At 49.0% G+C, this 27342-nt stretch overlaps 1 protein-coding gene across 1 annotated transcript in view; it reads left to right on the forward strand.

The window, feature by feature from the left end:
* Positions 1-1296: 1296 nt before the first annotated feature.
* The window catches only part of klhl40b (kelch-like family member 40b), a 33979-nt gene continuing 7933 nt past the window's right edge, over positions 1297-27342 (forward strand). The window contains exons 1-6 of the mRNA XM_052517595.1: positions 1297-2570; positions 7746-8195; positions 12083-12246; positions 15163-15270; positions 21211-21396; positions 21715-21864. Coding sequence (XP_052373555.1) covers positions 1866-2570; positions 7746-8195; positions 12083-12246; positions 15163-15270; positions 21211-21396; positions 21715-21864 — 1763 coding nt within the window. The 5' untranslated portion in view covers positions 1297-1865. The remainder of the gene's footprint in view (positions 2571-7745; positions 8196-12082; positions 12247-15162; positions 15271-21210; positions 21397-21714; positions 21865-27342) is intronic.

Raw genomic sequence — 27342 nt, forward strand, 5'->3', positions numbered from 1 at the left:
ATTTGTACGTGTCTCTGTGTGTGGAATAAAGGTGGTCTAGAATTTTTTTTCCTTCTGGTTGCACATTTAACATGCTGGTAGATATTTGGTGAAATGGATTGAAGTTTCGCCGCATTAAATTCCCAGGCTACTAGGAGCACCCACCTCTGGGTGAGTGTTTTCTTGTTTGCTTATGGCAGAATTACAGCTCATTGAATGCTGTCTTCGTGCCAAGAAACACAAATAAACGAACAAAAAAAAACACAATCAGTTGGGGACACAAAAAACGTCTTCCTTCTTCTCTTTGCTTGTTCTTGGTCTTTCACCAAATAGGGATATATTCTGTATACCACCTTACCTTGTCACAACACAACTGATTGGCTCAAATGCATTAAGAAGGAAAGAAATTCCACAAATTAACTTTTAAGAAGGCTCCCCTGTTAATTGAAATGCATTCCAGGTGACTACCTCATGAAACTGGTTGAGAGAATGCCAAGAATTGGCAAAACTGCCATCAAGGCAAAGGGTGGCTATTTGATGTCTTCACTATTATTCCACGATGTAGAAAATAGTAAAAAAATAAAGAAAAACCCTTGAATGAGTAGGTGTTCTAAAAAATGTGATCGGTAGTACACCTATTTCAAAACCAAAATGTATAAAACAAGATTAAATCTGCAAGCAGTATTGCCGAGTTTCAAGCTGGACACTCAGTTGCTTCATTATATGGCAAGAAAAGCCTATCTAAGCTACATTATTATAGCCTCTGACACTGACATTACCCACTAAGTTAAACCTAAAAGTATGATCAGCTCAGAAACAACTTGTCACAGCTGTTGAAGGAGGAGAATAGAATAGTGGATAGGGGGAAGGATGAAGGGAATGAGTGGAGAGGAGGACGGTTGAAGGGAATGAGTGGAGAGGAGGACGGTTGAAGGGAAGGAGTGGAGAGGAGGAAGGTGGAAGGAGTGGAGAGGGGGAAGGTGGAAGGAGTGGAGAGGAGGAAGGTGGAAGGGAAGGAGTGTAGAGGCGGAAGGTGGAAGAGAAGGTGTGGAGAGGAGAAAGATGGAAGGGAAGGAGTGGAGATGAGAGGAGGTTGTTGGAAGGGAAAGAGTGGAGAGGAGGAAGGTGGAGGAAGGGAAGGAGTGGAGAGGAGAGGAGAATGGAGGAAGTGAATTAGTGGAGAGGAGGAAGGTGGAAGGGATGGAGTGAAGAGGAGGAAGGTGGAAGGGAAGGAGTGGAGAGGAGGACGTTGGATGGAATGGAGAGGAGAATGGGAAGGTAAAGAGGTGGAAGGGAAGGAGTGGAGAGGAGGAAGGTGAAAGGGAAGGAGTGGAGAGAAGGAAGGAGGAGACGAAGGACTAGAGAGGTTGGAAGGGGGAAGGGAAGGAGCAGAGAGGAGGAAGCCACTTTAACTTAACCCCACATGACTCAGGAAGAACTGATCTCGCATGAGGCAGTGTCAGCTGTCCGAGCGGGGAGGGGGACGGCGGGTGGTGATGAGGGGTCTATTACATTTCACATGTTCCAGAATGGATTCCACAGAGTGCCCCACACTGAGAACAAGGCTATATATAACCTACCAGTTGCAGCAGGAGGTAAAGGGTCGGGACAGCTGAGGGAGAGAGACCAGCCGCCCCGGAGTACACTCCTTATGGTTCAAATCACAAAGACCGAGCCTCCTTATACCACAAAGGCCGAACCCTATACTCCTCTTTCCAGGCTGGGCAGTGAAGGGAGCCTAAGCTCGGAGCTCTGCCGTGTGGACAGAAGACAGACAGGACAGACACCAAGGACCAACAGACAGGACAGACACCAAGGACCAAAACGCCCTAGGTCTCTTGTTCCCTGCTTATCGACTGGGAGTTGTCCCCCTGGACCGAGGCATCATGGCTCTGTCCATCGACCCAACGGAGGAGCCCAGGATGTACCAGCAGACCCTGTTGCAGGACGGACTCTATGATCTACTGGAGAATGACAAGCTGGTGGACTGTGTCCTGAAGATCAAGGGCAAGGAGTTCCCCTGCCACCGTCTGGTGCTGTGTGCCTGCTCGTCCTTCTTTAGGGCCCTGTTCCTGTCAGATCTGGAAGAGGAGAAGAAGAGAGAGGTGGTGTTGGAGGATGTAGAGCCGGGGGTCATGGGTCTGATTCTGAAGTACCTCTATACCTCCACCATTAACGTGACAGAGCAGAATGTCCAGGACATCTTCTCTGTAGCCAACATGTTCCAGATCCCCTCGATCTTCACAGTGTGTGTCTCCTTCCTCCAGAAGAAACTTAGTCTAAGTAACTGTCTGGCTATATTCAGACTGGGCCTGATGCTGGACTGTCCTCGCCTCGCTGTCTCCGCTCGCAACTACGCCTGCGAACGCTTCCAGCTCATCTCCCGTGACGATGAGTTCCTGACGCTGGGGCCCAGCGAGCTGGCAGCTATCTTGACAGCGGACACACTGAATGTAGAAACGGAGGAAGAGGTGTTTGAGGCCGTGGAGAAGTGGGTCGGTCAAGATGTGGAGAACAGGCTGAAGGAACTACCCGGACTGATGGACTGTGTCAGACTCAGACTGGTCCACAAGGACTACTTTACTGAGATGGTGAGCAGTATGGTCTCGTGTTAAATCGCCCTGTCCCACCAGGTGGAGAAGCAGGTGATTCTGATAAATCTCCCTGTCCCACCAGGTGGAGAAGCAGGTGATTCTGATAAATCTCCCTGTCCCACCAGGTGGAGAAGCAGGTGATTCTGATAAATCTCCCTGTCCCACCAGGTGGAGAAGCAGGTGATTGTTGTATTAAATCTCCCTGTCCCACCAGGTGGAGAAGCAGGTGATTGTTGTATTAAATCTCCTGTCCCACCAGGTGGAGAAGCAGGTGATTCTGATAAATCTCCCTGTCCCACCAGGTGGAGAAGCAGGTGATTCTGATAAATCTCCCTGTCCCACCAGGTGGAGAAGCAGGTGATTCTGATAAATCTCCCTGTCCCACCAGGTGGAGAAGCAGGTGATACTAATAAATCTCCCTGTCCCACCAGGTGGAGAAGCAGGTGATTCTGATAAATCTCCCTATCCCACCAGGTGGAGAAGCAGGTGATTCTGATAAATCTCCCTGTCCCACCAGGTGGAGAAGCAGGTGATTCTGATAAATCTCCCTGTCCCACCAGGTGGAGAAGCAGGTGATTCTGATAAATCTCCCTGTCCCACCAGGTGGAGAAGCAGGTGATTCTGATAAATCTCCCTGTCCCACCAGGTGGAGAAGCAGGTGATTCTGATAAATCTCCCTGTCCCACCAGGTGGAGAAGCAGGTGATTCTGATAAATCTCCCTGTCCCACCAGGTGGAGAAGCAGGTGATTCTGATAAATCTCCCTGTCCCACCAGGTGGAGAAGCAGGTGATTGTTGTATTAAATCTCCCTGTCCCACCAGGTGGAGAAGCAGGTGATACTAATACATCTCCCTGTCCCACCAGGTGGAGAAGCAGGTGATTCTGATAAATCTCCCTGTCCCACCAGGTGGAGAAGCAGGTGATTCTGATAAATCTCCCTGTCCCACCAGGTGGAGAAGCAGGTGATTCTGATAAATCTCCCTGTCCCACCAGGTGGAGAAGCAGGTGATTCTGATAAATCTCCCTGTCCCACCAGGTGGAGAAGCAGGTGATTCTGATAAATCTCCCTGTCCCACCAGGTGGAGAAGCAGGTGATTCTGATAAATCTCCTGTCCCACCAGGTGGAGAAGCAGGTGATTCTGATAAATCTCCCTGTCCCACCAGGTGGAGAAGCAGGTGATTGTTGTATTAAATCTCCCTGTCCCACCAGGTGGAGAAGCAGGTGATACTGTATTAAATCTCCCTGTCCCACCAGGTGGAGAAGCAGGTGATTCTGATTAAATCTCCCTGTCCCACCAGGTGGAGAAGCAGGTGATTCTGATAAATCTCCCTGTCCCACCAGGTGGAGAAGCAGGTGATTCTGATAAATCTCCCTGTCCCACCAGGTGGAGAAGCAGGTGATTCTGATAAATCTCCTGTCCCACCAGGTGGAGAAGCAGGTGATACTAATACATCTCCCTGTCCCACCAGGTGGAGAAGCAGGTGATTCTGATAAATCTCCCTGTCCCACCAGGTGGAGAAGCAGGTGATTCTGATAAATCTCCCTGTCCCACCAGGTGGAGAAGCAGGTGATTCTGATAAATCTCCCTGTCCCACCAGGTGGAGAAGCAGGTGATTCTGATAAATCTCCCTGTCCCACCAGGTGGAGAAGCAGGTGATTCTGATAAATCTCCCTGTCCCACCAGGTGGAGAAGCAGGTGATTCTGATCAATCTCCCTGTCCCACCAGGTGGAGAAGCAGGTGATTCTGATAAATCTCCCTGTCCCACCAGGTGGAGAAGCAGGTGATTGTTGTATTAAATCTCCCTGTCCCACCAGGTGGAGAAGCAGGTGATTGTTGTATTAAATCTCTCTGTCCCACCAGGTGGAGAAGCAGGTGATTGTTGTATTAAATCTCCCTGTCCCACCAGGTGGAGAAGCAGGTGATTCTGATAAATCTCCCTGTCCCACCAGGTGGAGAAGCAGGTGATTCTGATAAATCTCCCTGTCCCACCAGGTGGAGAAGCAGGTGATTCTGATAAATCTCCCTGTCCCACCAGGTGGAGAAGCAGGTGATTCTGATAAATCTCCCTGTCCCACCAGGTGGAGAAGCAGGTGATTCTGATAAATCTCCCTGTCCCACCAGGTGGAGAAGCAGGTGATTGTTGTATTAAATCTCCCTGTCCCACCAGGTGGAGAAGCAGGTGATACTAATACATCTCCCTGTCCCACCAGGTGGAGAAGCAGGTGATTCTGATAAATCTCCCTGTCCCACCAGGTGGAGAAGCAGGTGATTCTGATAAATCTCCCTGTCCCACCAGGTGGAGAAGCAGGTGATTCTGATAAATCTCCCTGTCCCACCAGGTGGAGAAGCAGGTGATTCTGATAAATCTCCCTGTCCCACCAGGTGGAGAAGCAGGTGATTCTGATAAATCTCCCTGTCCCACCAGGTGGAGAAGCAGGTGATTCTGATAAATCTCCCTGTCCCACCAGGTGGAGAAGCAGGTGATTCTGATAAATCTCCCTGTCCCACCAGGTGGAGAAGCAGGTGATTCTGATAAATCTCCCTGTCCCACCAGGTGGAGAAGCAGGTGATTCTGATAAATCTCCTGTCCCACCAGGTGGAGAAGCAGGTGATTCTGATAAATCTCCCTGTCCCACCAGGTGGAGAAGCAGGTGATTCTGATAAATCTCCCTGTCCCACCAGGTGGAGAAGCAGGTGATACTGATAAATCTCCCTGTCCCACCAGGTGGAGAAGCAGGTGATTCTGATAAATCTCCCTGTCCCACCAGGTGGAGAAGCAGGTGATTCTGATAAATCTCCCTGTCCCACCAGGTGGAGAAGCAGGTGATTCTGATAAATCTCCCTGTCCCACCAGGTGGAGAAGCAGGTGATTGATAAATCTCCCTGATAAATCTCCCTGTCCCACCAGGTGGAGAAGCAGGTGATTCTGATAAATCTCCCTGTCCCACCAGGTGGAGAAGCAGGTGATTCTGATAAATCTCCCTGTCCCACCAGGTGGAGAAGCAGGTGATTCTGATTAAATCTCCCTGTCCCACCAGGTGGAGAAGCAGGTGATTCTGATAAATCTCCCTGTCCCACCAGGTGGAGAAGCAGGTGATTCTGATAAATCTCCCTGTCCCACCAGGTGGAGAAGCAGGTGATTCTGTCCCACCAGGTAGGTGAATCTCTCCCTGTCCCACCAGGTGGAGAAGCAGGTGATTCTGATAAATCTCCCTGTCCCACCAGGTGGAGAAGCAGGTGATTCTGATAAATCTCCCTGTCCCACCAGGTGGAGAAGCAGGTGATTCTGATAAATCTCCCTGTCCCACCAGGTGGAGAAGCAGGTGATTCTGATAAATCTCCTGTCCCACCAGGTGGAGAAGCAGGTGATTCTGATAAATCTCCTGTCCCACCAGGTGGAGAAGCAGGTGATTCTGATAAATCTCCCTGTCCCACCAGGTGGAGAAGCAGGTGATTCTGATAAATCTCCCTGTCCCACCAGGTGGAGAAGCAGGTGATTCTGATAAATCTCCCTGTCCCACCAGGTGGAGAAGCAGGTGATTCTGATAAATCTCCTGTCCCACCAGGTGGAGAAGCAGGTGATTCTGATAAATCTCCTGTCCCACCAGGTGGAGAAGCAGGTGATTCTGATAAATCTCCCTGTCCCACCAGGTGGAGAAGCAGGTGATTCTGATAAATCTCCCTGTCCCACCAGGTGGAGAAGCAGGTGATTCTGATAAATCTCCCTGTCCCACCAGGTGGAGAAGCAGGTGATTCTGATAAATCTCCCTGTCCCACCAGGTGGAGAAGCAGGTGATTGTTGTATTAAATCTCCCTGTCCCACCAGGTGGAGAAGCAGGTGATTCTGATAAATCTCCCTGTCCCACCAGGTGGAGAAGCAGGTGATTCTGATAAATCTCCCTGTCCCACCAGGTGGAGAAGCAGGTGATTGTTGTATTAAATCTCCCTGTCCCACCAGGTGGAGAAGCAGGTGATTCTGATAAATCTCCCTGTCCCACCAGGTGGAGAAGCAGGTGATTCTGATAAATCTCCCTGTCCCACCAGGTGGAGAAGCAGGTGATTCTGATTAAATCTCCCTGTCCCACCAGGTGGAGAAGCAGGTGATTCTGATAAATCTCCTGTCCCACCAGGTGGAGAAGCAGGTGATTGTTGTATTAAATCTCCCTGTCCCACCAGGTGGAGAAGCAGGTGATTCTGATAAATCTCCCTGTCCCACCAGGTGGAGAAGCAGGTGATTCTGATAAATCTCCCTGTCCCACCAGGTGGAGAAGCAGGTGATTCTGATAAATCTCCCTGTCCCACCAGGTGGAGAAGCAGGTGATTCTGATAAATCTCCCTGTCCCACCAGGTGGAGAAGCAGGTGATTCTGTAATAAATCTCCCTGTCCCACCAGGTGGAGAAGCAGGTGATTCTGATAAATCTCCCTGTCCCACCAGGTGGAGAAGCAGGTGATTCTGATAAATCTCCCTGTCCCACCAGGTGGAGAAGCAGGTGATTCTGATAAATCTCCCTGTCCCACCAGGTGGAGAAGCAGGTGATTCTGATAAATCTCCCTGTCCCACCAGGTGGAGAAGCAGGTGATTCTGATAAATCTCCCTGTCCCACCAGGTGGAGAAGCAGGTGATTCTGTATTAAATCTCCCTGTCCCACCAGGTGGAGAAGCAGGTGATTCTGATAAATCTCCCTGTCCCACCAGGTGGAGAAGCAGGTGATTCTGATAAATCTCCCTGTCCCACCAGGTGGAGAAGCAGGTGATTCTGATAAATCTCCCTGTCCCACCAGGTGGAGAAGCAGGTGATTCTGATTAAATCTCCCTGTCCCACCAGGTGGAGAAGCAGGTGATTCTGATAAATCTCCCTGTCCCACCAGGTGGAGAAGCAGGTGATTCTGATAAATCTCCCTGTCCCACCAGGTGGAGAAGCAGGTGATTCTGATAAATCTCCTGTCCCACCAGGTGGAGAAGCAGGTGATACTAATAAATCTCCCTGTCCCACCAGGTGGAGAAGCAGGTGATTCTGATAAATCTCCCTGTCCCACCAGGTGGAGAAGCAGGTGATTCTGATAAATCTCCCTGTCCCACCAGGTGGAGAAGCAGGTGATTCTGATAAATCTCCCTGTCCCACCAGGTGGAGAAGCAGGTGATTCTGATAAATCTCCCTGTCCCACCAGGTGGAGAAGCATGAGTGGATCTGCTCCAACCCTGAAATGGAGAAGAGGCTTCAAATGGTCAGAGACGCTCATGCTGGAAAACTGCCTGACCTCCCGCCTCAGAAGAAAACAAAGAAGAAGACGGAAGAAAATAAGACAGAGCAGAAGGGAGGAGAGGAGAAGGAGGGAGAGGAGGAGGAGGAGGAGGAGGAGGAGGCTCTACTCCCGGGGATCTTGAATGATCAACTGCGTTTTGGGATGTTCCTGAGAGACCTGGTGTTCATGGTGAGTGACACGGGGGCGGTGGCGTACGACCCCACAGGGAACGACTGTTACGTCGCCTCGCTCTCCACTCAGATCCCCAAGAACCATGCCTCCCTTGTCACCAAAGAGAACCAGATCTTTGTTGCTGGGGGGCTGTTCTACAATGAGCTGAACAAGGAGGATCCTCTCAGCTCCTACTTCTTACAGGTAGGATGTTATAATTACTATACACCTGTTATTAATACAGGTAGGATGTTATAATTATTATACACCTGTTATTAATACAGGTAGGATGTTATAATTACTATACACCTGTTATTAATACAGGTAGGATGTTATAATTACTATACACCTGCTATTAATACAGGTAGGATGTTATAATTACTATACACCTGTTATTAATACAGGTAGGATGTTATAATTACTATACACCTGCTATTAATACAGGTAGGATGTTATAATTACTATACACCTGCTATTAATACAGGTAGGATGTTATAATCATTATACACCTGTTATTAATACAGGTAGGATGTTATAATTATTATACACCTGTTATTAATACAGGTAGGATGTTATAATTATTATACACCTGTTATTAATACAGGTAGGATGTTATAATTATTATATACCTGTTATTAATACAGGTAGGATGTTATAATTATTATACACCTGTTATTAATACAGGTAGGATGTTATAATTATTATACACCTGTTATTAATACAGGTAGGATGTTATAATAATTATACACCTGTTATTTATACAGGTAGGATGTTATAATTACTATACACCTGTTATTAATACAGGTAGGATGTTGTGATTATTATACACCTGTTATTAATACAGGTAGGATGTTATAATTACTATACACCTGTTATTAATACAGATATGATGTTATAATTATTATACACCTGTTATTAATACAGGTAGGATGTTATAATTATTATACACCTGTTATTAATACAGGTAGGATGTTATAATTACTATACACCTGTTATTAATACAGGTAGGATGTTGTAATTACTATACACCTGTTATTAATACAGGTAGGATGTTATAATTACTATAAACCTGTTATTAATACAGGTAGGATGTTATAATTATTATACACCTGTTATTAATACAGGTAGGATGTTATAATTACTATACACCTGTTATTAATACAGGTAGGATGTTATAATTATTATACACCTGTTATTAATACAGGTAGGATGTTATAATCATTATACACCTGTTATTAATACAGGTAGGATGTTATAATTATTATACACCTGTTATTAATACAGGTAGGATGTTGTAATTACTATACACCTGTTATTAATACAGGTAGGATGTTATAATTACTATACACCTGTTATTAATACAGGTAGGATGTTATAATTACTATACACCTGTTATTAATACAGGTAGGATGTTATAATTACTATACACCTGCTATTAATACAGGTAGGATGTTATAATTACTATACACCTGCTATTAATACAGGTAGGATGTTATAATTATTATACACCTGTTATTAATACAGGTAGGATGTTGTAATTACTATACACCTGTTATTAATACAGGTAGGATGTTATAATTACTATAAACCTGTTATTAATACAGGTAGGATGTTATAATTATTATACACCTGTTATTAATACAGGTAGGATGTTATAATTACTATACACCTGTTATTAATACAGGTAGGATGTTATAATTATTATACACCTGTTATTAATACAGGTAGGATGTTATAATCATTATACACCTGTTATTAATACAGGTAGGATGTTATAATTATTATACACCTGTTATTAATACAGGTAGGATGTTATAATTATTATACACCTGTTATTAATACAGGTAGGATGTTATAATTATTATATACCTGTTATTAATACAGGTAGGATGTTATAATTATTATACACCTGTTATTAATACAGGTAGGATGTTATAATTATTATACACCTGTTATTAATACAGGTAGGATGTTATAATAATTATACACCTGTTATTTATACAGGTAGGATGTTATAATTACTATACACCTGTTATTAATACAGGTAGGATGTTGTAATTATTATACACCTGTTATTAATACAGGTAGGATGTTATAATTACTATACACCTGTTATTAATACAGATATGATGTTATAATTATTATACACCTGTTATTAATACAGGTAGGATGTTATAATTATTATACACCTGTTATTAATACAGGTAGGATGTTATAATTACTATACACCTGTTATTAATACAGGTAGGATGTTATAATTACTATACACCTGTTATTAATACAGATATGATGTTATTATCATGTTATTATCAAATTTTACTTGGATAATTCCTTTGGATCTGCATTGAGTACAGGTATCTTCTGCATGGTCACCAAGTCATTGAGTAGATGTATCTTCTGCATGGTCACCAAGTCATTGAGTAGATGTATCTTCTGCATGGTCACCAAGTCATTGAGTAGATGTATCTTCTGCATGGTCACCAAGTCATTGAGTAGAGGTATCTTCTGCATGGTCACCAAGTCATTGAGTAGATGTATCTTCTGCATGGTCACCAAGTCATTGAGTAGATGTATCTTCTGCATGGTCACCAAGTCATTGAGTAGATGTATCTTCTGCATGGTCACCAAGTCATTGAGTAGATAGATGTATCTTCTGCATGGTCACCAAGTCATTGAGTAGATGTATCTTCTGCATGGTCACCAAGTCATTGAGTAGATGTATCTTCTGCATGGTCACCAAGTCATTGAGTAGATGTATCTTCTGCATGGTCACCAAGTCATTGAGTAGATGTATCTTCTGCATGGTCACCAAGTCATTGAGTAGATGTATCTTCTGCATGGTCACCAAGTCATTGAGTAGATGTATCTTCTGCATGGTCACCAAGTCATTGGTAGATGTATCTTCTGCATGGTCACCAAGTCATTGAGTAGATGTATCTTCTGCATGGTCACCAAGTCATTGAGTAGATGTATCTTCTGCATGGTCACCAAGTCATTGAGTAGATGTATCTTCTGCATGGTCACCAAGTCATTGAGTAGATAGATGTATCTTCTGCATGGTCACCAAGTCATTGAGTAGATGTTATCTTCTGCATGGTCACCAAGTCATTGAGTAGATAGATGTATCTTCTGCATGGTCACCAAGTCATTGGTAGATGGTATCTTCTGCATGGTCACCAAGTCATTGAGTAGATAGATGTATCTTCTGCATGGTCACCAAGTCATTGAGTAGATGTATCTTCTGCATGGTCACCAAGTCATTGAGTAGATGTATCTTCTGCATGGTCACCAAGTCATTGAGTAGATGTATCTTCTGCATGGTCACCAAGTCATTGAGTAGATGTATCTTCTGCATGGTCACCAAGTCATTGAGTAGATGTATCTTCTGCATGGTCACCAAGTCATTGAGTAGATGTATCTTCTGCATGGTCACCAAGTCATTGAGTAGAGGTATCTTCTGCATGGTCACCAAGTCATTGAGTAGATGTATCTTCTGCATGGTCACCAAGTCATTGAGTAGATGTATCTTCTGCATGGTCACCAAGTCATTGATAGAGGTATCTTCTGCATGGTCACCAAGTCATTGAGTAGAGGTATCTTCTGCATGGTCACCAAGTCATTGAGGTAGATGTATCTTCTGCATGGTCACCAAGTCATTGAGTAGATGTATCTTCTGCATGGTCACCAAGTCATTGAGTAGATGTATCTTCTGCATGGTCACCAAGTCATTGAGTAGATAGATGTATCTTCTGCATGGTCATAAGTCATTGAGTAGATGTATCTTCTGCATGGTCACCAAGTCATTGAGTAGTTATTATCTTTACATGGTCATTCCAAGTCATTGAGTAGATGTATCTTCTGCATGGTCACCAAGTCATTGAGTAGATGTATCTTCTGCATTTCATTACAAGTCATTGCCTGTAGATGTATCTTCTGCATTTCCATTGTCAGAGATGTCTGGCTGGCTGCCTGTCTGTTTTTCTGTCTGTCTGTCTGGCTGGCTGGCTGTCCATAGATCTGTCTGTCCTGTCAATATCTCAGCATGTAGACAGCTGCCCTGTCTCTGACCTCTGACATCTGTGACCTCCCAGTACGACCCAGTGAGTGCTGATTGGCTGGGCATGCCCCCCATCCCCTCGCCCCGTTTCCTGTTCGGCCTGGCTGAGGCGGAGAACAGCATCTTCATGGTGGGAGGGAAGGAGCTGAAGGAGCAGGAGTCCAGTACACTGGACTCAGTGCTGGTCTATGACAGACAGTAAGTTACAGTCTATGTGACAGCACCAGTAAAAGCACCCAGTAACTGTCCTGTCTATGTGACCTGAATGCTCTTGTTGGCTGGCCCTCGTTTCATATTCGTCGACAAACCCACTGGCTCCGGGTCATCTATAAGTCTTTGCTAGGTAAAGCACTCCCTTATCTCAGCTCACTGGTCACCACAGCAACACCCACCCGTAGCACTTGCTCCAGCAGGTATATCTCACTGGTCACCCCCAAAGCCAATTCCTCCTTTGGCCGCCTGTCCTTCCAGTTCTCTGCTGCCAATGACTGGAACGAATTGCAAAAATCACTGAAAGCTGGAGAATCATATCTACCTCACTAACTTTAAACATCAGTTGTCAGAGCAGCTTACTGTCAAGTGTGTGCGTCAGGTGTCAGGTGCAGGAGAGCAGAGAGTTGTGAACAGGCTCACACTTTATTTAGGCAGGAGAAACCAACAGACTGACGCCACTGCGTCATAACCTCCAGCCCACAGGCAAAAGTGCAAACGTGAAAACAGTCACAATAATACTATATAAACACAATAACATACCTCGTGAAATAAAACACGGAATAAACGCATACCAGTAAAGAGCGTCAACACGTAACACAAAACAATCTCACACAAAGACATGAGGGGGAACAGAGGAATGCAGTGTGATTGGGGAATGAAAACCAGCAGGGAACAAGATAAAGCACACAAAGCTAAATGAGGGGGAACAAAGGAATGTTAAATGAATGAAAACCAGCAGGGAACAAGACAAAACAATCTCACACAAAGACATGAGGGGGAACAGAGGAATGCAGTGTGATTGGGGAATGAAACCAGCAGGGTAAGACAAAACAATCTCACACAAAGACATGAAGGGGAACAGAGGAATGCTTAAATGTAAATGTTGGGGAATGAAAACCAGCAGGGAACAAGACAAAACAATCTCACACAAAGACATGAGGGGGAACAGAGGAATGCAGTGTGATTGGGGAATGAAAACCAGCAGGGAACAAGACAAAACAATCTCACACAAAGACATGAGGGGGAACAGAGGAATGCAGTGTGATTGGGGAATGAAAACCAGCAGGGAACAAGACAAAACAATCTCACACAAAGACATGAGGGGGAACAGAGGAATGCAGTGTGATTGGGGCATGAAAACCAGCAGGGAACAAGACAAAACAATCTCACACAAAGACATGAGGGGAACAGAGGAATGCAGTGTGATTGGGGCATGAAAACCAGCAGGGAACAAGACAAAACAATCTCACACAAAGACATGAGGGGGAACAGAGGAATGCAGTGTGATTGGGGAATGAAAACCAGCAGGGAACAAGACAAAACAATCTCACACAAAGACATGAGGGGGAACAGAGGAATGCAGTGTGATTGGGGAATGAAAACCAGCAGGGAACAAGACAAAACAATCTCACACAAAGACATGAGGGGAACAGAGGAATCTGTGATTAGCCCAGCAGGGAACAAGACAAAACAATCTCACACAAAGACATGAGGGGGAACAGAGGAATGCAGTGTGATTGGGGAATGAAAACCATCAGGGAACAAGACAAAACAATCTGTACAAAGACATGAGGGGGATCAGAGGAATAGCCCATCTGGAATGAAAACCATCTGAACATAGCCCATCTCACACAAAGACATGAGGGGGAACAGAGGAATGCTGTGATTGGGGCATGAAACCATCAGGGAACAAGACAAAACAAATGGATAAATGAGCCCATCTGTACATAGCCCATGGCTAGAATAGCCCATCTGACATCAGCCCATCTGTAGAATAGCCCATCTGTACATAGCCCATCTGTACACTTACCATCACTGCATCTGTACATAGCCCATCTGTCATACCCCATCTGTACATAGCCCATCTGTACATAGCCCATCTGTACATAGCCCATCTGTACATAGCCCATCTGTAAATAGCCCATCTGTACATAGCCCATCTGTACATAGCCCATCTGTACATAGCCCATCTGTACATAGCCCATCTGTACATAGCCCATCTGTAAATAGCCCATCTGTACATAGCCCATCTGTACATAGCCCATCTGTACATAGCCCATCTGTACATAGCCCATCTGTACATAGCCCATCTGTACATAGCCCATCTGTACATAGCCCATCTGTAAATAGCCCATCTGTACATAGCCCATCTGTACATAGCCCATCTGTACATAGCCCATCTGTAAATAGCCCATCTGTAAATAGCCCATCTGTACATAGCCCATCTGTACATAGCCCATCTGTACATAGCCCATCTGTACATAGCCCATCTGTACATAGCCCATCTGTAAATACCCCATCTGTACATAGCCCATCTGTACATAGCCCATCTGTAAATATCCCATCTGTAAATACCCCATCTGTACATAGCCCATCTGTAAATAGCCCATCTGTAAATAGCCCATCTGTACATAGCCCATCTGTACATAGCCCTTGGCCAGGTCGCAGTTGTAAATGAGAACTTGTTCTCAACTGGCCTACCCTGTTTAAATAAAGGTGTTCTCAACTGGCCTACCTGGTTAAATAAAGGTGTTCTCAACTGGCCTCCCTGGTTAAATAAAGGTGTTCTCAACTAGCCTACCTGGTTAAATAGATAGATAGAGATATGAATCACAACACAATGGAAGAGTCATTCAACCTGCTGCCTCAGAGGAGTGATGTAATCATCAGAGGAGTGATGTAATCATCAGAGGAGTGATGTAATCATCAGAGGAGTGATGTAATCATCAGAGGAGTGATGTAATCATCAGAGGAGTGATGTAATCATCAGAGGAGTGATGTAATCATCAGAGGAGTGATGTAATCCTCAGAGGAGTGATGTAATCAGGATGTTGTCAAATTGTTAGAATGTAGTCTGAGCTAGCAGTCTAATGTGTACCTCTCTGTGTTTGTCCTCCTCAGGTCTTTTAAATGGGGCGAGTCTGACCCCATACCGTACCCCGTCTACGGCCACGCTACTGTGTCTCACAACGGTCTTATTTATGTGATCGGAGGAAAATCGGATAGCAAGTGAGTTATTAACGTGATACTGCATTCTCTTCCACACGGTTGGTGTACAGCTCAGTCACGGTGTAGAGCTCAGTCACGGTGTAGAGCTCAGTCACAGTGTTCAGCTCAGTCACGGTGTAGAGCTCAGTCATGGTGTAGAGCTCAGTCACCGTGTAGAGCTCAGTCACGGTGTAGAGCTCAGTCACAGTGTTCAGCTCAGTCACAGTGTACAGCTCAGTCACGGTGTAGAGCTCAGTCACGGTGTAGAGCTCAGTCACCGTGTAGAGCTCAGTCACAGTGTTCAGCTCAGTCACAGTGTAGAGCTCAGTCACCGTGTAGAGCTCAGTCACGGTGTAGAGCTCAGTCACGGTGTAGAGCTCAGTCACGGTATAGAGCTCAGTCACGGTGTAGAGCTCAGTCACGGTGTTCAGCTCAGTCACGGTGTAGAGCTCAGTCACGGTGTAGAGCTCAGTCACCGTGTAGAGCTCAGTCACAGTGTTCAGCTCAGTCACAGTGTAGAGCTCAGTCACCGTGTAGAGCTCAGTCACGGTGTAGAGCTCAGTCACGGTGTAGAGCTCAGTCACGGTGTAGAGCTCAGTCACGGTGTAGAGCTCAGTCACGGTGTAGAGCTCAGTCACAGTGTTCAGCTCAGTCACAGTGTAGAGCTCAGTCACAGTGTTCAGCTCAGTCACGGTGTAGAGCTCAGTCACGGTGTAGAGCTCAGTCACGGTGTAGAGCTCAGTCACCGTGTTCAGCTCAGTCACGGTGTAGAGCTCAGTCACGGTGTAGAGCTCAGTCACGGTGTAGAGCTCAGTCACGGTGTAGAGCTCAGTCACGGTGTAGAGCTCAGTCACGGTGTAGAGCTCAGTCACGGTGTAGAGCTCAGTCACGGTGTAGAGCTCAGTCACGGTGTAGAGCTCAGTCACAGTGTTCAGCTCAGTCACGGTGTAGAGCTCAGTCACGGTGTACAGCTCAGTCACGGTGTAGAGCTCAGTCACGGTGTAGAGCTCAGTCACGGTGTAGAGCTCAGTCACCGTGTTAGAGCTCAGTCACAGTGTTCAGCTCAGTCACAGTGTAGAGCTCAGTCACGAGCTGTAGAGCTCAGTCACAGTGTTCAGCTCAGTCACAGTGTAGAGCTCAGTCAGCTCAGTCACGGTGTTCAGCTCAGTCACAGTGTAGAGCTCAGTCACGGTGTAGAGCTCAGTCACCGTGTAGAGCTCAGTCACGGTGTAGAGCTCAGTCACAGTGTAGAGCTCAGTCACGGTGAGCTCAGAGCTCAGCCAGTCACGGTGTAGAGCTCAGTCACAGTGTTCAGCTCAGTCACGGTGTAGAGCTCAGTCACAGTGTACAGCTCAGTCACGGTGTAGAGCTCAGTCACGGTGTAGAGCTCAGTCACGGTGTTCAGCTCAGTCACGGTGTAGAGCTCAGTCACCGTGTTCAGCTCAGTCACGGTGTAGAGCTCAGTCACGGTGTAGAGCTCAGTCACGGTGTAGAGCTCAGTCACCGTGTTCAGCTCAGTCACGGTGTAGAGCTCAGTCACGGTGTAGAGCTCAGTCACGGTGTAGAGCTCAGTCACCGTGTTCAGCTCAGTCACGGTGTAGAGCTCAGTCACGGTGTAGAGCTCAGTCACGGTGTACAGCTCAGTCACGGTGTAGAGCTCAGTCACGGTGTAGAGCTCAGTCACAGTGTTCAGCTCAGTCACGGTGTAGAGCTCAGTCACGGTGTACAGCTCAGTCACGGTGTAGAGCTCAGTCACGGTGTAGAGCTCAGTCACGGTGTAGAGCTCAGTCACAGTGTAGAGCTCAGTCACAGTGTAGAGCTCAGTCACGGTGTACAGCTCAGTCACAGTGTTCAGCTCAGTCACGGTGTAGAGCTCAGTCACGGTGTAGAGCTCAGTCATGGTGTAGAGCTCAGTCACGGTGTACAGCTCAGTCACGGTATAGAGCTCAGTCACGGTGTAGAGCTCAGTCACGGTGTACAGCTCAGTCACGGTGTAGAGCTCAGTCACGGTGTAGAGCTCAGTCACAGTGTTCAGCTCAGTCACCGTGTTCAGCTCAGTCACGGTGTAGAGCTCAGTCACGGTGTACAGCTCAGTCACGGTGTAGAGCTCAGTCACGGTGTAGAGCTCAGTCACAGTGTTCAGCTCAGTCACCGTGTTCAGCTCAGTCACGGTGTACAGCTCAGTCACGGTGTTCAGCTCAGTCACGGTGTACAGCTCAGTCACGGTGTACAGCTCAGTCACCGTGTAGAGCTCAGTCACGGTGTAGAGCTCAGTCACGGTGTAGAGCTCAGTCACGGTGTAGAGCTCAGTGACAGTGTACAGCTCAGTCACGGTGTAGAGCTCAGTCACCGTGTAGAGCTCAGTCACGGTATAGAGCTCAGTCACCGTGTTCAGCTCAGTCACGGTGTAGAGCTCAGTCACGGTGTAGAGCTCAGTCACCGTGTAGAGCTCAGTCACGGTATAGAGCTCAGTCACCGTGTAGAGCTCAGTCACGGTGTAGAGCTCAGTCACGGTGTAGAGCTCAGTCACGGTGTAGAGCTCAGTCACGGTGTACAGCTCAGTCACGGTGTACAGCTCAGTCACGGTGTAGAGCTCAGTCACGGTGTAGAGCTCAGTCACGGTGTAGAGCTCAGTCACGGTGTACAGCTCAGTCACGGTGTAGAGCTCAGTCACGGTGTAGAGCTCAGTCATGGTGTACAGCTCAGTCACGGTGTAGAGCTCAGTCACTGTGTTCAGCTCAGTCACGGTGTAGAGCTCAGTCACTGTGTTCAGCTCAGTCACGGTGTAGAGCTCAGTCACGGTGTAGAGCTCAGTCACGGTGTAGAGCTCAGTCACGGTGTAGAGCTCAGTCACTGTGTTCAGCTCAGTCACAGTGTAGAGCTCAGTCACGGTGTAGAGCTCAGTCATGGTGTACAGCTCAGTCACGGTGTAGAGCTCAGTCACTGTGTTCAGCTCAGTCACGGTGTAGAGCTCAGTCACTGTGTTCAGCTCAGTCACAGTGTAGAGCTCAGTCACCGTGTAGAGCTCAGTCACGGTGTAGAGCTCAGTCACGGTGTAGAGCTCAGTCACGGTGTAGAGCTCAGTCACGGTGTACAGCTCAGTCACAGTGTTCAGCTCAGTCACGGTGTAGAGCTCAGTCACGGTATAGAGCTCAGTCACGGTGTACAGCTCAGTCACGGTGTAGAGCTCAGTCACGGTGTAGAGCTCAGTCACCGTGTTCAGCTCAGTCACGGTGTAGAGCTCAGTCACGGTGTACAGCTCAGTCACGGTGTAGAGCTCAGTCACGGTGTAGAGCTCAGTCACGGTGTAGAGCTCAGTCACGGTGTACAGCTCAGTCACGGTGTAGAGCTCAGTCACGGTGTAGAGCTCAGTCACGGTGTACAGCTCAGTCACGGTGTAGAGCTCAGTCACGGTGTAGAGCTCAGTCACGGTGTACAGCTCAGTCACGGTGTAGAGCTCAGTCACGGTGTACAGCTCAGTCACGGTGTACAGCTCAGTCACGGTGTACAGCTCAGTCACGGTGTAGAGCTCAGTCACGGTGTAGAGCTCAGTCACGGTGTAGAGCTCAGTCACGGTGTAGAGCTCAGTCACGGTGTACAGCTCAGTCACGGTGTAGAGCTCAGTCACCGTGTAGAGCTCAGTCACGGTATAGAGCTCAGTCACGGTGTAGAGCTCAGTGACGGTGTAGAGCTCAGTCACGGTATAGAGCTCAGTCACGGTGTAGAGCTCAGTCACAGTGTAGAGCTCAGTCACCGTGTTCAGCTCAGTCACGGTGTTCAGCTCAGTCACGGTGTAGAGCTCAGTCACCGTGTAGAGCTCAGTCACGGTATAGAGCTCAGTCACCGTGTTCAGCTCAGTCACGGTGTAGAGCTCAGTCACGGTGTAGAGCTCAGTCACGGTATAGAGCTCAGTCACCGTGTTCAGCTCAGTCACGGTGTAGAGCTCAGTCATGGTATAGAGCTCAGTCACCGTGTTCAGCTCAGTCACAGTGTTCAGCTCAGTCACGGTGTAGAGCTCAGTCACGGTGTAGAGCTCAGTCACGGTATAGAGCTCAGTCACCGTGTTCAGCTCAGTCACGGTGTAGAGCTCAGTCACGGTGTAGAGCTCAGTCACGGTATAGAGCTCAGTCACCGTGTTCAGCTCAGTCACGGTGTAGAGCTCAGTCACGGTATAGAGCTCAGTCACAGTGTTCAGCTCAGTCACGGTGTAGAGCTCAGTCACGGTGTAGAGCTCAGTCACGGTATAGAGCTCAGTCACCGTGTTCAGCTCAGTCACGGTGTAGAGCTCAGTCACCGTGTTCAGCTCAGTCACGGTGTAGAGCTCAGTCACGGTGTAGAGCTCAGTCACCGTGTTCAGCTCAGTCACAGTGTAGAGCTCAGTCACGGTGTAGAGCTCAGTCACGGTGTAGAGCTCAGTCACCGTGTTCAGCTCAGTCACGGTGTAGAGCTCAGTCACGGTGTAGAGCTCAGTCACGGTGTAGAGCTCAGTCACGGTGTAGAGCTCAGTCACGGTGTAGAGCTCAGTCACCGTGTTCAGCTCAGTCACGGTGTAGAGCTCAGTCACAGTGTAGAGCTCAGTCACGGTGTACAGCTCAGTGACGGTGTAGAGCTCAGTCACAGTGTAGAGCTCAGTCACAGTGTAGAGCTCAGTCACAGTGTAGAGCTCAGTCACCGTGTTCAGCTCAGTCACAGTGTAGAGCTCAGTCACGGTGTAGAGCTCAGTCACGTGTGTAGAGCTCAGTCACGGTGTAGAGCTCAGTCACCGTGTTCAGCTCAGTCACGGTGTAGAGCTCAGTCACAGTGTAGAGCTCAGTCACGGTGTACAGCTCAGTGACGGTGTAGAGCTCAGTCACAGTGTAGAGCTCAGTCACGGTGTAGAGCTCAGTCACAGTGTAGAGCTCAGTCACTGGTGTACAGCTCAGTCACGGTGTAGAGCTCAGTCACGGTGTAGAGCTCAGTCACCGTGTTCAGCTCATATCACGGTGTAGAGCTCAGTCACGGTGTAGAGCACAGTCACCGTGTAGAGCTCAGTCACGGTGTAGAGCTCAGTCACGGTGTAGAGCTCAGTCACGGTGTAGAGCTCAGTCACGGTGTAGAGCTCAGTCACGGTGTAGAGCTCAGTCACCGTGTTCAGCTCAGTCACGGTGTAGAGCTCAGTCACGGTGTTCAGCTCAGTCACGGTGTAGAGCTCAGTCACGGTGTAGAGCTCAGTCACCGTGTTCAGCTCAGTCACGGTGTAGAGCTCAGTCACGGTGTAGAGCTCAGTCACGGTGTAGAGCTCAGTCACGGTGTAGAGCTCAGTCACGGTGTAGAGCTGTGGTCACGGTGTAGAGCTCAGTCACGGTGTACAGCTCAGTCACGGTGTAGAGCTCAGTCACGGTGTAGAGCTCAGTGACCGTGTTCAGCTCAGTCACGGTGTAGAGCTCAGTCACGGTGAGAGCTCAGTCACCGTGTTCAGCTCAGTCACGGTGTAGAGCTCAGTGACCGTGTTCAGCTGTGGTGTCAGTCACCGTGTAGAGCTCAGTCACGGTGTAGAGCTCAGTCACGGTGTACAGCTCAGTCACGGTGTAGAGCTCAGTCACGGTGTAGAGCTCAGTCACGGTGTAGAGCTCAGTCACGGTGTTCAGCTCAGTCACGGTGTAGAGCTCAGTCACAGTGTAGAGCTCAGTGACCGTGTAGAGCTCAGTCACGGTGTAGAGCTCAGTCACGGTGTAGAGCTCAGTGACCGTGGAGAGCTCAGTCACGGGTAGAGCTCAGTCACCGTGTAGAGCTCAGTCACGGTGTAGAGCTCAGTCACCGTGTAGAGCTCAGTCAGGGTGTAGAGCTCAGTCACGGTGTAGAGCTCAGTGACCGTGTTCAGCTCAGTCACGGTGTAGAGCTCAGTTAGGACAGTATGATCACTAACAACAACAACCATTACTACTGCTGCTGCTACTACTAGGATGTGTGTCTGTCCTGTAGGAAGGTGACGAAGAGGATGTGTGTGTACTACGCACAGCGGTTTGAGTGGAAGGAGCTGGCTCCGATGCAGCTGGCCCGCTCTCTGTTTGGAGCCACCATCCATAAAGACAAGATCTACGTAGCAGCAGGCGTCACAGACACCGGCCTGACAGACACCATGGAGGTCTACGACATCATCACCAACAAGTCAGTAGCAAGCCTGCAGCCTCAAAGTGTGTGTGTGGTGTGTGTGTGTGTGTGTGTGTGTGTGTGTGTGTGTGTGTGTGTGTGTGTGTGTGTGTGTGTGTGTGTGTGTGTGTGTGTGTGTGTGACAGACTTGGTGGAGGTCTACGATAGTAACACCAACAAGTCAGATTTCACATTACTAAAAGTGTCCCGAAGTCTGAGTTCACTGTGCTGCCAACATATTCTCTCTGGGAGCTGATGATGATTCAAGAAAACAATGAACAGTGCCTGATTCACCTTTACTCATATGGCTGTTAAACCCATAATCCGTGTCTCCAGGTGGTCAGACTTTGTGGAGTTCCCTCAGGGTCGTAGCTCACTCAGTCTGGCATCGGTGGCCGGGGGTCTCTACGCTGTTGGAGGCTTCGCCATGATGCCCAGCGAGGACAAGGAGGAACTCCTCCCCAAGGAGATGAATGACATCTGGAGGTGAGCAACAAACTGACGTTGGGTTGGAGGCAGGGAGAGTCAGGGCTGTGGTTGGAGGCAGGGAGAGTCAGGGCTGTGGTTGGAGGCAGGGAGAGTCAGGGCTGTGGTTGGAGGCAGGGAGAGTCAGGGCTGTGGTTGGAGGCAGGGAGAGTCAGGGCTGTGGTTGGAGGCAGGGAGAGTCAGGGCTGTGGTTGGAGGCAGGGAGAGTCAGGGCTGTGGTTGGAGGCAGGGAGAGTCAGGGCTGTGGTTGGAGGCAGGGAGAGTCAGGGCTGTGGTTGGAGGCAGGGAGAGTCAGGGCTGTGGTTGGAGGCAGGGAGAGTCAGGGCTGTGGTTGGAGGCAGGGAGAGTCAGGGCTACAGTTGGAGGCAGGGAGAGTCAGGGCTGTGGTTGGAGGCAGGGAGAGTCAGGGCTGTGGTTGGAGGCAGGGAGAGTCAGGGCTATGGTTGGAGGCAGAGAGAGTCAGGGCTATGGTTGGAGGCAGGGAGAGTCAGGGCTGTGGTTGGAGGCAGGGAGAGTCAGGGCTATGGTTGGAGGCAGGGAGAGTCAGGGCTATGGTTGGAGGCAGGGAGAGTCAGGGCTGTGGTTGGAGGCAGAGAGAGTCAGGGCTATGGTTGGAGGCAGGGAGAGTCAGGGCTATGGTTGGAGGCAGGGAGAGTCAGGGCTATGGTTGGAGGCAGGGAGAGTCAGGGCTATGGTTGGAGGGAAGAGTCAGGGCTATGGTTGGAGGCAGGGAGAGTCAGGGCTATAGTTGGAGGCAGGGAGAGTCAGGGCTATGGTTGGAGGCAGAGAGAGTCAGGGCTATGGTTGGAGGCAGGGAAGGTCAGGGATATTGTTGGAGGCAGGGAAAATCAGGGCTATGGTTGGAGGCAGGAAAGTTCAGGGCTATGGTTGGAGGCAGGGAGAGTGATGGCTATGGTTGGAGGCAGGGAGAGTCAGGGCTGTGGTTGGAGGCAGGGAAGGTCAGGGCTATGATTGGAGGCAGGGGAGGTCAGGGCTATGGTTGGAGACAGGGAAGGTCAGGGCTGTGATTGGAGGCAGGGAAGGTCAGGGCTATGGCTGGAAGGAAGGTCAGGACTATGGTTGGAGGCAGGGAAGTTCAGGGCTATTGTTGGACGCAGGGAAAATCAGGGCTATAGTTGGAGGCAGGGAAGTTCAGGGCTATGGTTGGAGGCAGGGAAAGTCAGGGCTATGGTTGGTTTGCGGGGAAGGTTAGAGCTATGGTTGGAGGCATGGAAAATCGGGGCTATGGATGGAGGCGGGGAAGGTCAGGGCTATGGTTGGAAGGAAGGTCAGGACTCTGGTTGGAGGCAGGGAAGGTCACAGCTATGGTTGGAGGCCGGGAAGGTCAGGGCTATGGTTGGAGGCAGGGAGAGTCAGGGCTATAGTTGGAGGCAGGGAGAGTGATGGCTATGGTTAGAGGCAGAGAGAGTGAGGGCTATTGTTGGAAGCAGGGAAGGACAGGGCTATGGTTGGAGGCAGGGAAGGTCAGGGCTATGGTTCGAGGCAGGGAAGGTCAGGGCTATAGTTGGAGGCAGGGAGAGTGAGGTCTATGGTTGGAGGCAGGGAGAGTCAGGGCTATAGTTGGAGGCAGGGAGAGTGATGGCTATGGTTGGAGGCACGGAGAGTCAGGGCTATTGTTGGAGGCAGGGATGGTCGGGGCTATGGTTGGAGGCAGAGAGAGTCAGTGTAATGGTTGGAAGCAGATCATTTCAGGGCTATGGTTGGAGGCAGGGAGAGTCAGGGCTGTGGTTGGAGGCAGGGAAGGTCAGGGCTATGATTGGAGGCAGGGAAGGTCAGGGCTATGGTTGGAGGCAGGGAAAATCAGGGCTATAGTTGGAGGCAGGGAGAGTCAGAGCAATGGTTGGAGGCAGGGAAGGTCAGGGCTATAGTTGGGGGCAGGAGGAGTCAGGGCTATGGTTGGAGGCAGGGAGAGTGATGGCTGTGGTTGGAGGCAGGGAGAGTCAGGGCTGTGGTTGGAGGCAGGGAAGGTCAGGGCTATGATTGGAGGCAGAGAAGGTCATGGCTATGGTTGGAGACAGGGAAGGTCAGGGCTATGGTTGGAAGGAAGGTCAGGACTATGGTTGGAGGCAGGGAAGGTCAGGGCTATGGTTGGAGGCAGGGAAGGTCAGGGCTATGGTTGGAGGCAGGGAAGGTCAGGGCTATGGTTGGAGGCAGAGAAGGTCATGGCTATGGTTGGAGGCAGGGAAGGTCAGGGCTATGGTTGGAGGCAGGGAAAGTCAGGGCTATGGTTGGAGGTGGGGCAGGTCAGAGCTATGGTTTTAGGCAGGGAAGGTCAGAGCTATGGTTGGAGGCTGGGAAGGTCACGGTTATGGTTGAAAGGAAGGTCTGGCTATTGTTGGGGGCAGGGAAGGTCAGGTCTATGGTTGGAGGCAGGGAGAGTCGGGGCTATGGTTGAAGGCAGGGAGAGTCAGGGCTATGGTTGGAGGCAGGGAGAGGCAGGGATATGGTTGGAGGCAGGGAAGGTCAGGGATGTGATTGGAGGCAGGGAAGGTCAGGGCTATGGTTGGAAGGAAGGTCAGGAATATGGTTGGAGGCAGGGAAGTTCAGGGATATTGTTGGAGGCAGGGAAAATCAGGGCTATAGTTAGAGGCAGGAAAGTTCAGGGCTATGGTTGGAGGCAGGGAGAGTCAGGGCTATGGTTGGAGGTGGGGAAGGTCAGGGCTATGGTTGGAGGCAGGGAGAGTCAGGGCTATAGTTGGAGGCAGGGAGAGTGATGGCTATGGTTGGAGGCAGGGAGAGTCAAGGCTATTGTTGGAGGCAGAGAAGGTCAGGGCTATGGTTGGAGGCAGGGAAGGTCAGGGCTGTGATTTGAGGCAGGGAAGGTTAGGGCTATGGTTGGAAGGAAGGTCAGGACTATGGTTGGAGGCAGGGAAGTTCAGGGATATTGTTGGAGGCAGGGAAAATCAGGGCTATAGTTAGAGGCAGGAAAGTTCAGGGCTATGGTTGAAGGCAGGGAGAGTCAGGGCTATGGTTGGAGGTGGGGAAGGTCAGGGCTATGTTTGGAGGCAGGGAGAGTCAGGGCTATAGTTGGAGGCAGGGAGAGTGATGGCTATGGTTGGAGGCAGGGAGAGTCAGGGCTATTGTTGGAGGCAGAGAAGGTCAGGGCTATGGTTGGAGGCAGGGAAGGTCAGGGCTGTGATTTGAGGCAGGGAAGGTTAGGGCTATGGTTGGAAGAAAGGTCAGGACTATGGTTGGAGGCAGGAAAGTTCAGGACTATGGTTGGAGGCAGGGAGAGTCAGGGCTATGGTTGGAGGTGGGGAAGGTCAGGGCTATGGTTGGAGGCAGGGAGAGTCAGGGCTATAGTTGGAGGCAGGGAGAGTGATGGCTATGGTTGGAGGAAGGGAGAGTCAGGGCTATTGTTGGAGGCAGAGAAGATCAGGGCTATGGTTGGAGGCAGGGATAGTCAGGGCTATGGTTGGTGGTGGGGAAGGTCAGAACTATGGTTGTAGGCAGGGAAAATCAGGGCTATGGTTGTAGGCGGGGAAGGTCAGGGCTATGTTTGGAAGGAAGGTCAGGACTCTGGTGGGACGCAGGGAAGGTCGTCCTATTCTGTCCTCTTACCTGACATTCTGTTCTGTCCTCTTACCTGACGTCCTGTTCTGTCCTCTTACCTGACATTCTTTTCTGTCCTCTTACCTGACATTCTTTTCTGTCCTCTTACCTGACATTCCGTTCTGTCCTCTTACCTGACGTCCTGTTCTGTCCTCTTACCTGACGTTCTGTTCTGTCCTCTTACCTGACATCCTGTTCTGTCCTCTTACCTGACGTTCTGCTCTGTCCTCTTACCTGACATTCTGTTCTGTCCTCTTACCTGACCTCTGTTCTGTCCTCTTACCTGACATTCTGTTCTGTCCTCTTACCTGACCTCTGTTCTGTCCTCTTACCTGACATCCTGTTCTGTCCTCTTACCTGACGTTCTGCTCTGTCCTCTTACCTGACCTCTGTTCTGTCCTCTTACCTGACCTCCTGTTCTGTCCTCTTACCTGACGTTCTGCTCTGTCCTCTTACCTGACATTCTGTTCTGTCCTCTTACCTGACCTCTGTTCTGTCCTCTTACCTGACATTCTGTTCTGTCCTCTTACCTGACATTCTGTTCTGTCCTCTTACCTGACCTCTGTTCTGTCCTCTTACCTGACATCCTGTTCTGTCCTCTTACCTGACATCCTGTTCTGTCCTCTTACCTGACCTCTGTTCTGTCCTCTTACCTGACCTCTGTTCTGTCCTCTTACCTGACATTCTGTTCTGTCCTCTTACCTGACATTCTGTTCTGTCCTCTTACCTGACATTCTTTTCTGTCCTCTTACCTGACATTCTGTTCTGTCCTCTTACCTGACGTCCTGTTCTGTCCTCTTACCTGACATTCTGTTATGTCCTCTTACCTGACATTCTGTTCTGTCCTCTTACCTGACGTCCTGTTCTGTCCTCTTACCTGACATTCTGTTCTGTCCTCTTTCCTGACGTCCTGTTCTGTACTCTTACCTGACATTCTGTTCTGTCCTCTTACCTGACATCCTGTTCTGTCCTCTTACCTGACATTCTGTTCTGTCCTCTTACCTGACATTCTGTTCTGTCCTCTTACCTGACGTTCTGCTCTGTCCTCTTACCTGACATTCTGTTCTGTCCTCTTACCTGACCTCTGTTCTGTCCTCTTACCTGACCTCTGTTCTGTCCTCTTACCTGACATTCTGTTCTGTCCTCTTACCTGACATCCTGTTCTGTCCTCTTACCTGACATTCTGTTCTGTCCTCTTACCTGACCTCTGTTCTGTCCTCTTACCTGACCTCTGTTCTGTCCTCTTACCTGACCTCCTGTTCTGTCCTCTTACCTGACGTTCTGCTCTGTCCTCTTACCTGACATTCTGTTCTGTCCTCTTACCTGACCTCTGTTCTGTCCTCTTACCTGACATCCTGTTCTGTCCTCTTACCTGACATCCTGTTCTGTCCTCTTACCTGACCTCTGTTCTGTCCTCTTACCTGACATTCTGTTCTGTCCTCTTACCTGACCTCTGTTCTGTCCTCTTACCTGACCTCCGTTCTGTCCTCTTAAAAAAAAAAAAAAAAATATGCCATTTAGCAGACGCTTTTATCCAAAGCGACTTACAGACATGTGTGCATACATTCTACGTATGGGTGGTCTCGGGAATCGAACCCACTACCCTGGCGTTACAAGCGCCATGCTCTACCAACTGTGGTACAGAAGGACCTCTTACCTGACATTCTGTTATGTCCTCTTACCTGACATTCTGTTCTGTCCTCTTACCTGACATTCTGTTCTGTCCTCTTACCTGACATTCTGTTCTGTCCTCTTACCTGACATTCTGTTCTGTCCTCTTACCTGACATTCTGTTCTGTCCTCTTACCTGACATTCTGTTCTGTCCTCTTACCTGACATTCTGTTCTGTCCTCTTACCTGACATTCTGTTCTGTCCTCTTACCTGACCTCTGTTCTGTCCTCTTA

This window comes from Oncorhynchus keta, unplaced genomic scaffold (genome assembly GCF_023373465.1).
Source record: "Oncorhynchus keta strain PuntledgeMale-10-30-2019 unplaced genomic scaffold, Oket_V2 Un_scaffold_8670_pilon_pilon, whole genome shotgun sequence".
In the NCBI taxonomy this organism is placed as follows: Eukaryota; Metazoa; Chordata; class Actinopteri; order Salmoniformes; family Salmonidae; genus Oncorhynchus; species Oncorhynchus keta.